Here is a 15,553-nt window from a genome sequence, read left to right as displayed (position 1 = left end):
AAGGCATTGGCTATCATATTATCATTACCACCATGACATATTACTATGTTCAGTAGAGTCTGAGATCCTGTTCTTGGCATTTAGTGAGAGAATACTTTTATATGAAAGAGTCAAGTAAGAGCACTCTAGATGGGGACACTTGTAATATTGTTGAAATATTTTCACACATTTCGTCATTTTGTCGCTAACTCTAATTAGTCATATATTTAAAAAATTGATAGTGATTTCTGAAGAGAAGTCAAAGCTACAATGAAAGAGTAATAGATTCTTTTCTCTGTTTCTAATCCTACAAAGTCTTGTATCAAAGAAACTATGGTTGAAAACTGACTTTAATCTATATATATTCTTTTCTTCAAGCAGATTTTCTAAAATCTTTGTGTCTATATGAATAAAGAAATGTTAGTAATAATACAGATAGCATAATATTTTTAATTTTTTGCAGTAGAATTTTCATAGGAAACTATGACAGTAACACTTTCTTCATGTGTGTATTTAAGATTCTGTGCTGAAAAATTACTAGCATAGAACATACCTTAAAATTCTAATTTTCAAAAACTGGAGAGTGGAAAGTTCACTTTAAGGAAAAAATCCACTGAAATTTAAAAAATGATTAAACTTTTATAAAGAAGAGGGTGCTGCTAAGAATGACAAAGAAACACATTCATTGCAAAATATGACTTGAATTATTTAACCTTTATATTAATAAGAGGAAACATCACTCTTCTGAAATGGTGTATATTCAATATACCAATATTAACTGTATTTTTATCAGAATAATCTAAACAATTACACAAGATGTTCTTTCTCTGTTACATAAACTTAAAATAAGTAGGAATTTTATTTTACTCATCTGAATATCTTTTTATTTACGTAATCTGAAGTTAGCTCTAATCTGTAAAACTATTCCTTCATTAAGGCCACATTTTGTAAGCAATGTATTATTCCCATGATAATTTCTCTTGTTTAACTTAAACATTGTAGTAATATTTGTCTCATTTCAGATACAGGAGTTGGGAGGAAGCATAACTAGAAACTAGAAGAAGGTACGTTGCAGAAATTTATTAATTAAATTGAAAATAGTTGTTGATTTCTGAAATAAACTGTAAATAGCAAGTGGAATCCCTTTCTGTTGCTTGGTAATAGATACTATATTAAATATTTTTTCTATACCATGCTGTTTTGGTTACTATAGCCTTGTAGTATGATTTAAAGGCTTATAAGGTGATATCTCCAGATTTGCTCTTTTTGCTTAAGATTGCTTTGGCTATTTCTGCTCTTTTTTGGTTCCAAATGAAGCATGAAATTATTTTTTCTAGATGTGTGAAATATGACATTAGTACTTTGATGGGGATTGCATTAAATCTATTACTGACTTTGGACAATGTGGACATTTGAACAATGTTGATTCCATCCACCCATAAGCATGGGCTGTTTTTCCATTTGTTTGTGTCATCTGTGATTTCTTTCATCAAAGTTTCTTAGTTCTCCTTGTAGAGATCTTTCACCTCCTTGGATAAGTATATTCCTAAGCATTTCATTTTCTTTGTAGCTATTGTGAATGGTATTGAGTCTTTGATTTGACTCCCAGCTTGGCTCCTTTTACTATATACAAATGCTACTGGTTTGCGTGCACTGACTTTGTAACCGGAGACTTTGCTGAATTTATTTACCAATTCTTGTTGGTGGAGTCTTTGGATTTTTTAGATATAAGATCATATCAGCAGCAAGAATCAGTAGTTTGTCCTCTTTCCTGATTTGGGTACATTTTATTTTTCTTTTACCTAATTGCTCTGGCTATGACTTCCAGTACTATGTTTAGTAGAAGTAGTGACCATGGGCACCCTCATCTTCCAGTTCTTAGTGGGAATGCTTTCAACTTTTCCCCATTCAGTGTGATGATAGCTGTGGGTTTGTCTTATATGTCTTTTATAGTTTTGAGGTATATTCCTTCTCTGCCTGGTTTCTTGAGAGTTTTTAATCATGACAGAGTGCTGGATTCTGTCAAATGCTTTTTCTGCATCTATTGGGATGATCATATGCTTTTGTTTTTGCTTCTCTTTTTTTTTTTTTTTTTTTTGAGACAGAGTCTCACTCTGTTGCCCAGGCTAGAGTGAGTGCCGTGGCGTCAGCCTAGCTCACAGCAACCTCAAACTCCTGAGCTCAAAGGATCCTCCTGTCTCAGCCTCCCGAGTAGCTGGGACTACAGGCATGCACCACCATGCCCGGCTAACTTTTTCTATATATATTTTTAGCTGTCCATATAATTTCTTTCTATTTTTAGTAGAGATGGGGTCTCGCTCTTGCTCAGGCTGGTCTCGAACTCCTGAGCTCAAACGATCCGCCCACCTTGGCCTCCCAGAGTGCTAGGATTACAGGCGTGAGCCACCGCGCCCGGCCTGTTTTTGCTTCTCTTTATGTCCTGAATCATATTTATTGATTGACATATATTGAGCCATCCTTGCATTCCTGAGATGAAGCCCACTTGATCATGGTGAATTATTTTTTGATGTGCTATTGAATTTGGTTGGATAGCATTTTTAAGGATGTTGGCATCTATATTCATAAGGGATATTGGTCTGTAGTTTTCTTTTTGGTATCTACCCTAAAGAAATCACTTTATCAAAGAGACACCTACACTTGAATATTTACTGCAGCAAAATTCACAAGTGCAAAGATGTAGAATCATCCTAAGTGCCCATCAATTCGAGTGGATTAGTAAAATGTGGTATATATACACTGTGGAGTACTACTCAGTTGTAAAAAGGAATAAAGTAATGTGTTTTGAAGCAACTTGGATGGAACTGGAGACCATTATCCTAAGTGAAGTATCTCACGAATAGAAAAAACACATTTATTCTCTAGTAACTAGGAACTAATTGATGAGAATGTATGGGCAACAGAGAGACATAAATGTCATTGGAAATCAGGAAGGGTCATGGGGAAGTGGTTCTTGTGAAGTTATTTAGCCTTATCTCTTGCCTCTTACCATACTCTGCCCCTTTGCTCTAGCATCTGGTCAACCTAAATCACTTAAAATTCCCCAGTGTTCCTCTTCACCTCCAGGTCTTTGCATTGGCTTCTTTCTTCTATCTGCCATACTTTCTCCCTATCCTGTGGGTATCAATCTATGTACTGTCTCCGCCAGAAAAAAACAAAAACAAAAACAAAAAGACCTATAATATTGACACAAACAGAGGATGTGTTCTGGTACTTCCCTGTTTTATCCCTGTCATGGTATCTATGAGCAGTATGGAAATGGGCTCTTTCTGTGTTTTTTCAGGTTATAGTATACAGTTGTTGAAGGGTGGACTGTATCTCCATCTTGTAATTTCAGTGCTGGCCATATACCTTAGCACAGAGTTGTAAAATAAATGAATAAAGAATGAGAACAGCAGAAGCTCTGCTGCTTTACCATAATGATATTAATAATTAATTCAGTGTGCAACTATGGGCAAATTATACTTAATAGTAACTTTGCATTGTATATACATATTTTTGATTCTTACTAACACTCCTAAAATTCTCAACTCCTTTTTACTGACTTACATTTAGTTAGCTGTGTGTGACTATCTTTTAGATGAAGAGTATAATTCTTTCTTTTTCTTTCTAGCTGCTTCTGAATTTGCATCTGGATCCCATATATCCTCTCCTCTAACCTGCTGATGAGCTCAGTGTAAATAAAGATCTACTTTGAAAACCACATTAAAATATGTACCCATTTTATGGAAAAAAATCTATGATCTAAAAAATAATAAAATGTTATTCCTGGGCTGTTGACATGATGTTTTCATTGTTTCCCATTAGATATATCACATGGGAGAATCTTTATGAAAGGAAAGTGATTTTGTACTATATATGCCTGATGGAAATTTACATAGTGTTTTAAATGATGTTTCTTGCCTTCATTAGCTTTTCAGTGATATTTCAATTGAAACCAGTGTCATTGAGTTTTAGACACTAAAACTGCCTTCATGTCAGCTGTTTAAGCAGCCAAACAACCAAGTTGTCATTAATATTTTAGTGGACTTAAGTCATGGGTTATTTTTGTTTTACAATTTTCATCACTGTATGTAGTGATAGATTTAGATTTAGACAGACATCAATTTGGTATAATGGTGCTGTGGTCATTGTCAATGTCTGGACGTATTACAATTATTACAGTGCCATGAAATTTCTAATTTTGAGCACTGATTTATATAGATCTTTCCTTATGGAAAAGATCACTGGTGGGATTATTACTTCATTTCACAGTTCATGTTTATGAAAGCATTTATCGTATTCAAAGTTCTGCGTTAAACAATGCTAATGATCAGATGTAGAGCATGACCAAGTACTAATAATGTGTCATGAGCAGGGGTTGGGTGATAACCTTTTGACTCTGAGGTTCCAAAAAAAGGAAACAATTCCATGGTATTAATTGAAGACCCTGTGACTGGGATGTACATCAGTTTTCTTATTTAATTCTTGTAATAAACTTTCTGAACATTATTCAGTTAGTACCAATTTGATGGCGGGTACATGTGGTGCTTATTTTTCCATTCTTGTGATACCTCACTTTGCGGGATGGGCTCAAGCTCTACCCAGGATAATATGAGAGGTGCTACATCACCATTGTGTTTTGTAGTTGACTACTCAGCCATAAAAATATGTTCCATTGTCTTTAGTTACACTTGTTGGGGCACAGGATCATTGCTGCTGTCACTGAGAGGATGTCCCACTGCACAGAAGCTTTCTCAGGGCCCCCTTCATGCCCCTGTTCCTCAGGCTGTAGATGAAGGGGTTCAGCATGGGGGTGACTACAGTGTATGGGACCGAGGCAACACCCCTGTCGGAGAAGCGTGTGTCCATGTGGAACTGAGCTAGACCCCAGGCAGGTCCCACAGAACAGGCAGACAACTGAGAGGTGAGACCCACAGGAGGAAAACACTTTATACTTCCCCCCTGCTGTTGAGATCCTCAGGACAGAAAAAACAGTTGGAGAAGAAGAGAAAAGAATCTCAGCAAGAGGAAAGAAGCCCATGACACCGTCACAATGTATAATATGACATTATTGATGGAGGGGTCAGAGCGGGAGAGCTGGAGAGCCTCAGGGAGCTCACAGAAATAGTGTGGGATTTCAGTGACTGCACCATAAGAAGCCGCAACACGGTCACTCTCCGAGGAAGGGCCCCCAGGATGCTGACAAGCCCGGTGTGGACAAGCACCTGGACACAGAGCACTGGGTTCATGATGACTGTGTAGTGCAAGGGGTGACAGATGGCCACAAAGTGGTCATAAGCTGTGACCATCGGAATCAGATTGTCCAGAAGTCCAAAAACCATGAAACAGTACATCTGTGTGAGGCAGCCGGCACCGGTGATGGATTTGCTCTGTGCCTGGATGCTCCACAGCATCTTTGGGATGGTGGCGGAAGTGAAACAGATGTCAGAAAAGGACAGGTTGGAGAGGAAGAAGTACATGGGGGTGGGCAGGTGGGAGTCTGAGATAGTGGCCAGGATGATGAGCAGGTTCCCAAAGACAGTCACCAGATACAAAGACAGGAACAATACAAAGAGAACAGACTGAAACCCTAGCTTCTCAGAAAGTCCCAGGAGGAGAAATACTGGAAGCCCAGTGTGGTTTTCTGGTTCCATTTAAAGGAAATGTCTGCAAGAGAGACGAGAGAGAGAGAGAGAGAGAGAGAGAGAGAGAGAAGCAAGACAAAATTAACCACCAACCGGCATTTCAGAACTGTGGTCCATATTTGCTGGAACCTGATGTATTGATGAGATGATGCCTTTGCTTTAACGACCTCTTCTCTTCTGTCTGTCAGTGTGGGGTTTCCAAATGCTGCCGTCTCCTCCTGTGTCACTCCCGCTAACTGGAAGATCTAGACACAAAACCTAATTTTGCACCCAAGGCTGACTTCATCTGTTTAACTGCCCTGACACCTGGTCAGCCAGCCTTTTTTTTTTTCCTCAAATATCCTTTGAATTACTTTTGTGGTTTACTTTTAAATTCCTTTATAGTAATAGTAATTTTAAAAGTCATGGATCCATATATAACTTCTGTAAACAGTAAGAATGCCATGATGTTTTCTACACACTTGATTAATTAACAATGTATTGTTTATTTCAAAAGAGCTAAAAGAGAAGACTTAAAATGTTCCCAACACATAGAAATGATAATTACTTCAGGTGGTAAATACTTTAAATACCCCGACTTGCTCATCACACATTCTATACATGTAACAAAATATCACATGTGCTCTGTAAATGTGTACAAATATTATGTATCAATAAAAATGCTTTAAGTATCATGGATCAATCATCAAAGAAGAAATTGTATTATCAGCCAAATTTATCTCCCACGAAAGACAAGATGTCAAATTAGTAGTTTTGAAATCTCACCTATTTGCAATGTATAAAAATTATTCAGAGCCCTGTGAAATAACTATCCCAATGAATTTTAAGAATCAGTTTTAACCCTGATACCAAAAGACAGTGTCCTGCTATCATAGCAGAAGTGTAAAAAAATAAAACCCACTCATTACTCTAATTAGCAGAAATGGAAAAAACTCAAAGTAACTATAAAATCCTTGTATCAATTTGTCACTCATACTAAATATGATGACCAGGTAGCACTCAGCACAAAGAAGCAATGAACATTTCATATTGGTAATTTATTATGTTACAGAAAATGGGTAGAAATTTGTCTACATATAATAGGATCATCTCAATAAATACAAGATTCTGCAAGGAAATATCTTTGAGAAAACTGTAAACAGAAGTATATTTCTTAACCATGATAAAATAGCTTCCTTGATAGTCAGCTAATATCAGCCCTGACATGAAATTATTTGAGGGAGCTTTCCGAAGCTCCTATAGAAGACAGATACACCTACCACTACTGCTACCCAACACTTTTTCTGAAATTTCAAACCAATGCCACTAAGGAAGAAAAAGCAATCACAGCTTCATATCTTGGGTAAAAGTCGATTGATCACATTTTTGGATAAAATTGGTAACTTAAAATCAACTGAAGAATGGTCTCGAGTCCCATCCAGGTTAATACAAGAGGTGTTAGTTGACCATTTTTTATGGCTGAGTAGTATTCCATGGTACTCATATATCACATTTTATTTTATTTATTTATTTTTATTTTTATTTTTTTATTTCAGCTTATCATCGGGGTACAAATGTTCAGGTTTATTGCCCATGCCCCCCATCCCCCCGAGTCAGAGCTTGAAGTGTGTCCATTCCCCAGACAGTGTGCATCACACTCATTGTGTAGGTATACATCCATCTCCTCCCCCCACCCCCCACCCCCCACCCCCCACATCTGTCCGGCCCCCAATTGGTGTTATTCCCAAATGTGCACTTAGGTGATGATCAGGGAAACCAATTTGCTGGTGAGTACATGTGGTGCTTATTTTTCCATTCTTGGGATCCCTCACTTAGTAGAATGGGTGCCAACTCTCTCCAGGAGAACAAAAGAGATTCTATATCACCGTTATTTCTTATAGCTGAGTAATACTCCATGGTATACATATACCACATTTTACTAATCCACTCATGTATTGATGGGCACTTGGGTTGTTTCCACATCTTTGCAATTGTGAATTGTGCTGCTATAAATATTTGAGTTATTTTTCATTCTATTCACCCATTCCATTTTATAGTTTACTGCTCTTTGATGCTGAGTAGCATTCAATCCTGTGGTTATAGCACAACGTTTTCTTTTAACCCCTTCACCTGTTGAACATTTGGGATGTTTCCAGGTTTGAACGATTATAAACAAACCTGCTGCAAACATGACTGTACAGTCTTTGTGGGGACATACGTTTTCATTTCGCTTGTGTAAAAACAGTAGAATAGCTGGGCCTTATACTGGGCATATGTTTGAGTTTTACAAAACTGCCAAACTGTTTTCCAAAGTAGGCTGCACCATTTTTCACTGACGAAATAAATGTGTGAGAGTTCTGGTTGCTCTATATGTTCACCAACACTTGGAAATGTTATTCTTTTTCATTTTGGCCACTCCATTGGGTGTAAAGTAGTATCTTACTGTGGTTTTATTTATTTACATGTTTTTTTAGAGGTGAGGTCTCTCTATGTCACCCACGCTGTCCTTGAACTCTGAGCCTCCTCAAGTGATCCTCCCACCTCAGTCTCCACCACCTCTGCTGCAGCTGGGCCAGGGTGGGAGCTGGGAATATGGGTGCTTTTGTGACCCCCGAAAGACAGAGACTGCTGTCACTACTGAGAGAGGGAGGTGTCGGCAGCTTGTGTGCCTGACAGCTGCCTGCCTCCGCTAATCTCATTGCGAAGTGGGCCAGGGATCCCCCCTCCTGTCTCGGGCCCACAGTGCAACCATCCTGCATGTCCCTGGAAGGCAAGTGAGTCCAAGGGGAAGTAACAGACTGGATTCACTCCACAATTAATGCGGTGTCCTGGGAACAGAGAATGCAGGAAAAATATTCCTTCTGGGGCAGAGCAATGCCCCAGAGGGAAATGATATTTTCAGAGTTGGAATAACAAGATGGCGTGTGCCTCATGAGCAAACAGACAAAGCGGTATACACCTCCTCTGCTTTTGGCCCTCAGCACATGCAGCCTTGGGCTGGATGGAACTCGGATGTTTCTTCTAAAAGTTCTAAATCCCACTGAGGTTCTAAAGCTTCACCTTTTCCTCCTGTCTTGTCTGGGGACAGAGCTTCAGTTTCCGTCATCAACCATTCATGTGGAATTCTCACTTCCACATGGAGACCTTCCTTTCAGAAAACCGATCAAGGTGGGTCTGAGAGCCCTGTAGGTCCTGTAGCAAAGGGTTGGGAAGAATGAAAGCCATGAACATGTGCCTGAGGTCCCCTGAGAGCCAACCTAGCCTTCCCAGAGTGGAGACATTGCTGTCATCGTTTGCTTGTTTCCTTTATTAATTAATTGATTCATGTATTAATATTCATTTATGGTGCTGAACTCAGCAATGGAGGGCTATTTTTTGACAGTTAAGTAATGGAATCCCAACTATATAAGAAAATAGAAAGTTAAGGAATGGAATCCCAATTATATAAGAAAATGGGAAGTTTAAAGTCATTTCAGTAAAAAATAGAAGGTATGCCCAAGGATCTTTGCAATTACTTGGAGAAAAGAAATAGAGTATTAGTTGTGGAGAGATATAAACTGAAGTCAGGGCAGTTCTTTTTTAATTTTAAGGTGGAGTATTTTTCAGCACAATTCCATGTTAATGAGAAAGATCTAGACCAATGAATTCCTTCCACATATTGCCTGATAATGACAGTTTATGAGCAAACATTTTTCAGTATCTTCTCTCATGCTGGGTATTCACATGATATAAAAAATTTATTTATAAGGTGAAAAGTGATACATTAATCACCTTTACTTTGCACCGATTTCCTTACTAATGGGGCCAAACACATTCTTGTGTTTGCTAGACGTTTACCACTGTACTGCAAACACTCAGTGTGTTTTGCTTTCATATGGTGGCTTCAGAATATTTGTGTTAGTTTTCTGTTGTATTTTTTTCAATATTAAGAATTGGAGATTTTCACCAATTTTGGCATTGATCATTTAGTTCTTGGGTGAGAATCAATGTATTTGAAGGGAATGTGTAAAAGTTTATGAATTTTGTGTAGCAAAATCCATCCATCAATCATGTTGCATTCCTCACATTACAGATGTAGAAAGTATTTCTGCATCATTTGGCTAAACAAATTGCCTTTTATATATACATTTTCAACTTGTTTTCATACCTCTATTATTCCTTGTTGTGCTTCCTGGCTTTGTGTATTCAATCAGTTTCTAGATTTTGTATCATTTTGGCCCTAATTTTAAAATCACCATTATCTGACTAAATATGTCCTTTATTTCTCAAAAACATATTTAAATTTATATATATTTATGTGAGATGAAATTATAACATTAGAACTTCTTCCTTCCCGTATTTTAACAGATTTCCTGCCATATTCTTTAATTTCCAGGATATGGGTGATTTAATCTTGAATTAGTGCCCCATTTTGATGTCATTAAATTATTACTATCTTATATCTTTATATAAGGTTTTTCAGATTTTCATGTTGTTTCATACAGTCCTTCTGAAATCACTCTACTTAACCTCGCCGAATCCTCACTTATATACTCTGTTCCACAACATTTTAGTTTCTTTTAAGCCTTCTCTTTGCATATAATGCACAGGTGTGCATTCACCCAGTGTTTATACTAATGCATGAATAGCTTCACAAACATATCACAAATGCTCTTTGTGTTTCAGTGTCTTTTTTAAAGATGTTTTCCTTTTTTGTTATATCAATGCTATAAAAATATTTTGGAATTTTTGTGCTAAAACTTTGGTTCTCACCTGGGGGTGATTTTGGCCCCCAGGGGACATTTAGCAATGACATGTTTGGCTGACACCTTGGGGAGGGGTTGGCAGAGGACAGGGATGCTGGTAAACATAACGCAGTGCACAGGACAGACTCAATCACAATAAACGAGCTGGCCAGGATTTAAGTAGTGCTGGAATTGAGAAACTTTGAGTTAATGAGTATCTGAATTTTAAATATTTACAGCAGTATCCAGATTGTTTTCCCAAGATCTTATAACACTTTGCATTTCTGTCAGCAAGATTAGAGAGGACCCATTTGCTACCTGTTTAAAAGTTCCAACCCCACTCAATGTGGCAGCTCTTTATGTATTTTTCACAGGCTGACGTGTTTGAAAGAGATTTATTTCTTGCTGTTGTGTTAAACTGGGTTTCAGCAAAGATTCATGTACATGACCCCCATTTTGATTTGTATGTAATGATATGCCCTTTTTTCCTACAGTTATCAACACTTCAAATGTTTTTTGTTTTTGTTTTTGGTTTTTTTTACAGATTATTGTTTCTCCATTGATTTTAGGGGGACATATTTGGACATAAAAAGTCTTACCTTTTGTTTGGTTAAATATATGTCTATCTTCTTACCTCTGCAGTTCTTGCCTTAGTTAAGATGGTCTGCCTACACATAGATTTTATACATAATTTGCTAGATTTTCAAGTAAAAACTATTGTTTACTTTTGCACCAAAGTTTTTAAACCTGCTAATTCTTTGTAAAATGTGAGATGGAACAAAATTCATTGTCTTCCAGGTAGATAGATATTTATGCCAGCTTTTATTCACTAATCCAGCCCTTTCTAATTAAAGTGAAATACACCTGCTCATATATTAAATGTCAATACATACTGAGGCTTATTTCCTGATACATGTAACAGATAATAAGTATCTTCTATGTGCCAGAACATTCTAGAATGTTATATATCATATAACTTTATGTCTTGGTCTTTGCCAGTTAAATATTTAATCAATATGGTGCCATAAATTATTCTTATTTCTATCTCATTTCAGTTAATTTTAAGGTTCCATTCACTTTTGTTTAATACAGTTGTTCTGAAATCACTATATGAGTATTTAGCCTGGTTTTATTCCCCTGAAGTTATTTTTATTTCATAACTTCTTATTTTAATTTTTTCTACATAATGCACACACATTAAATACCTTTGTGAAAATACAATGTCAAACAAAGAGGCGACATTCCCGCTCATTTGGATCTTTCAGTATAATGGTGAAGAAAGTACAATGTACTACAATATATGTGTATATGATGTGCTAGGTGCATATATATTTAGTATTATCATATCTTCTTTGTGTGTGTGTGTGTCTTGCTGAATTGCTCCTTTATCATCATATAATGACTATCTTTGTTGTTTTTAACCATTATTGATTTCAAGTCTATTTTATCTGATAGGAGAATGGCTACACCCGCTCACTTTTGTTTTCCACTTTCAGGGAATATTTTTTTCCATTCCTTTACCTTGAGTCTTTGAGAGTCCTTGTAAGTTATGTGGGTTTCTTGGAGACAGCATATATTAAGGTTGTGTTTTTTCATCCATTCAGCCAACCTATGTCTTTTAAGTGGAGCATGAAGACCATTAATGTTCAGTGTTAGTATTGACATGTGGGATACTGTTCTGTTCATCATGTTGAATGACACCTTGTTGTTTTGTTTTCTCTTTTGTTCTACTGTTTTATAAGAGTTGTGAGCCTTAACTTTCAGTTGATTTTATGCAGGTGGGTATCTATTGCTCTGTTCCATGTATAGTGCATATTGGGGAATTTCTTGTAGGACAGGTCTAGTGGTAACAAATTCCCTTAGGGTTTTCTTGTGTGGGAAAGTCTTTATTTCTTTATCATTTATTATACTTAGTTTCACAGGATACAAAATCCTTGGCTGGCAATTGTCCTGTTTAAGAAGACTAAAAATGGGACCCCAATCCCTTCTGGCTTATAATGAGAAGTTTGCTGTTATCCTCCAGGTTAATGACTATGTGTTTGGGAGATGTCCCAGTTGCTATGAATTTTCCAGTGTCCAATGACCATCTTGAATCTGGATATCGGAATCTCTAGTGATACCAGGGAAGTTTTCATCAATAATTCTCTTGAATAGGTTTTTCATGCTTTTTTGCTTTTTCTTTCTCTCCGTCAGAGATACCTATAACTCATATATTGTCTCCTAGTACATACTCCATATTTCTCTGAGTGATTGTTTATTTTTCTTAATTCTTTTTTTCTGCTTCTTTGACTGACTGGATTAGTCCAAACCCTTGTCTTCAAGCTCTGAAATTCTTTCTTCTGCTTGGTCCAGCCTGCTGTTGAAGCTTTTTCCTGTATTTTGAAATTCCCTAAATGACTCTTTCATTTCTTTAAGTTCTGGTATCTTTTCTTATGTTGTCTATCTCTTTAGAGACTTTTTCATTTTTTTCATTCATTTTCTGAAATAGTTTTGGCTTCATTGTGTTAGTTTTCAACATTCTCATCAATCCGATTCATCTTATTTGCCATCCATATTCTAAATTCCATTTCTGACATTTCATCAATTTCCTTTTGGTTGAGGTCCATTGCTGTAGATCAACAGATCCTTTGGGCTGTTGAATGAACTTGTTTTTTTTCATGTTTCCAGAGTTCTTTTCCTGGTTTCTTCTCATCTGTAACCTCGTCTCAGCTCAGGGCAGATAGGTTTGTGGTGCACCTGTTCTTCTTTTCTGGGAACTCTCCTAATTAGTGAGAAGAATGAGACAGCCCTAGATGGTACCTTTGTATTCTACTCTGGAAGATTGACCTGGCAGGAGAGGGACCGATGTCCTGAGAGCCTGTAATGCAGCTGTTCTGCATTGCCACATTTGCCTGTGGTTTTTCCATTCCCCTGTGGTTGTCACAGTCCAAGCCAGTGCCTGGGGATCTTCACATGGAGTGGTGGATTGGTCTTCAGGCCACTGTTGTAAGCTTGGGTGGGGGGCTAGGTGAGTTCTACTCCATGGAGGCTGCTGTTGCAAGAGATTACTCTGCCCTCATCTCCCCACGGTGGTGGCAGTTGCTGGGTGAGGCTATCTAGGCAGTGGAGGTAGATGTCAGTGCTGTGGATATTCAATCCACCAAGGTCCAGGTGCAATGGTAGCATATGGCGGGAGGCAGCTCATGGTGGGTCAGTGCCACAGTGCTGGACCACAGGTGAGAGGCATTGGGCAGCATGTGGTGACATGGTTTTTTGTTTTGTTCTGGTTTGGTTTGGTTTTTGCTTGTTTTCTTTCTCTGTTATTAGACTGTAGGGATTTTTGTTTTATAGCACCATTCACTCATTGTCTAGACAGTACCTGGAATATGTCAAAAGTGAATTTATATTAGTGAAATATTTTCTCACTGAAACTGGAGAATACATGCCCTTTGAGAAAGACAGAGAGTGGGAAAGAAGTTCCTAATCAGAGATGACAAGGGATCTCCTAAGAGGTACCAGATTCACACACAAAATACAGAAATTAACTGCTCATAGAATGGAGGTTCCCAGAGGCTGGGCAGTTGTGGGAGAGAAGAGATGTTGGTCAATGGATACAAAATTAGAGTTAGGAGGAGTAAGTTTAACAGATCTATTGGACAGCATGGTGGCTAGCTAATGACAATATATCGCATTCACCAAAAATATTGAGAATGAATGTTAAGTGTTTTCTCTATAAAAATGATGATTATGTGAAATAATACATATATTAGATAACTAGATTTAGCCATTCCATAATGTATATATATTTCAAAACATCATGTTGTACACACTACAATTTTAACTATCAACTTAAAAATAAATAATTATTTTTTTAAATTAACTTCTTGACTATACAATATAAATGATGGCACTTCTGATACGTTTGTTACGTATGCTTGTGTCCTGTTCTTCTTGTGTCCTGTTCTTTTTCTCTTTTGTAGTCACGTCAACCACATGGATCCAGTAAATAAGACACATATTTCAGAATTTCATCTTCTAGGATTCTCAGAGGACACAGAACTGCAGCCCGTCCTCTTTGGGCTGTTCCTGTCCATGTACCTGATCACTGTGCTTGGGAACCTGCTCATCATCCTGGCCACAATCTCAGACTCCCACCTGCACAGCCCCATGTACTTCTTCCTGTCCAACCTGTCCTTTGTAGGCATCTGCTTCGTCTCGACCACTGTCCCAAAGATGCTGGTGAATATCCAGACACAGAACAAAGTCATAACCTATGCAGGCTGCATCACCCAGATGTACTATTTCTTACTCTTTGTAGGACTGGACAACTTCCTCCTGACCGTGATGGCCTATGACAGGTTTGTGGCTGTCTGTCACCCCCTGCACTACACGGTCATCATGAACCCAAGCCTCTGTGGACTGCTGGTTCTGGTGTCCTGGATCACACATCCTGCATTCCTTGCTAGAAAGCTTAATGGTGTTGTCACTGTCCTTTTGTAGACACTTGGAAATCCCCCACTTTTTCTGTGAAATTGATCAGATAATACACCTCGCCTGTTCTAAGACCTTTTTATTCATCACATGGTGATGTATTCTCTAGCTGTAGTGCTAGGTGGTGGAAGCTTTGCTGGTATCCTTTATTCTTACTCTAAGATAATTTCCTCCACACGTGCAATCTCCTCGGCTCAGGGGAAGTATAAAGCATTTTCCACCCGTGCATCTCACCTCGCGGTTGTCTCTCTATTTTACTGCACAAGCCTCGGGATGTACCTCAGCTCTGCTGCTACACACAACTCACACTCCAGCGCAACAGCCTCGGTGATGTACACGGTGGTCACTCCCATGCTGAACCCCTTCATCTACAGCCTAAGGAATAAAGACATAAAGAGGGCTCTGAAGGATTCTTTGGGAGGGAAACTAGAATAGGTCCAATTGTCCTGGGGCTGAAGGTAGACCCATGATGGCAGGGCCCAAAGCCCCAGAGCCAGAGATGGCTATTGTTTAATCAGATCATGGATGTAGAAATTATTCCTTCTCTTTATTTCCTGAAGTTTCCATTTCTTTGAACTCAACTGCTTTATCAAATTTAAGCAACTTCCTTTATGAAGGTTTCTGCTCTCTCTGATATTAAATAGATTTTTTTCCCTCTGTCATTTTCCTACCTTCTCAAGATTATTCCTAACCTTGGGTCAGAAACAATTTGGAGATTCCTATTTGTTCCAAAGAGTGATGAGTTGTGGTAGACCT

At 38.0% G+C, this 15,553-nt stretch overlaps 1 protein-coding gene across 1 annotated transcript; it reads left to right on the top strand.

Annotated features, from left to right (window-relative positions):
• The first annotated feature begins 14,398 nt into the window (after window positions 1–14,398).
• Window positions 14,399–15,232, top strand: LOC138379678 (olfactory receptor 7A10-like). The gene is made up of 2 exons (XM_069464819.1): window positions 14,399–14,746; window positions 15,032–15,232. The coding sequence occupies exons 1-2, from the start codon at window positions 14,399–14,401 to the stop codon at window positions 15,230–15,232; spliced, it is 549 nt and encodes a 182-aa protein (XP_069320920.1).
• Window positions 15,233–15,553: the final 321 nt, after the last annotated feature.

Source organism: Eulemur rufifrons, unplaced genomic scaffold (assembly GCF_041146395.1).
Source record: "Eulemur rufifrons isolate Redbay unplaced genomic scaffold, OSU_ERuf_1 scaffold_114, whole genome shotgun sequence".
In the NCBI taxonomy this organism is placed as follows: Eukaryota; Metazoa; Chordata; class Mammalia; order Primates; family Lemuridae; genus Eulemur; species Eulemur rufifrons.
Note: the sequence above shows the minus strand (reverse complement) of the source record. Positions and strands in the feature narration are given on the sequence as shown.

Excerpts from the sequence above, each read along its gene's own strand:
- LOC138379678 (XM_069464819.1), top strand. The coding sequence starts at position 14,399 with ATGTACCTGATCACTGTGCTTGGGAACCTGCTCATCATCCTGGCCACA. Across the intron at positions 14,747-15,031 it reads TGCTGGTTCTGGTGTCCTGG|CTCGCGGTTGTCTCTCTATT; the intron begins ATCACACATCCT and ends CGTGCATCTCAC.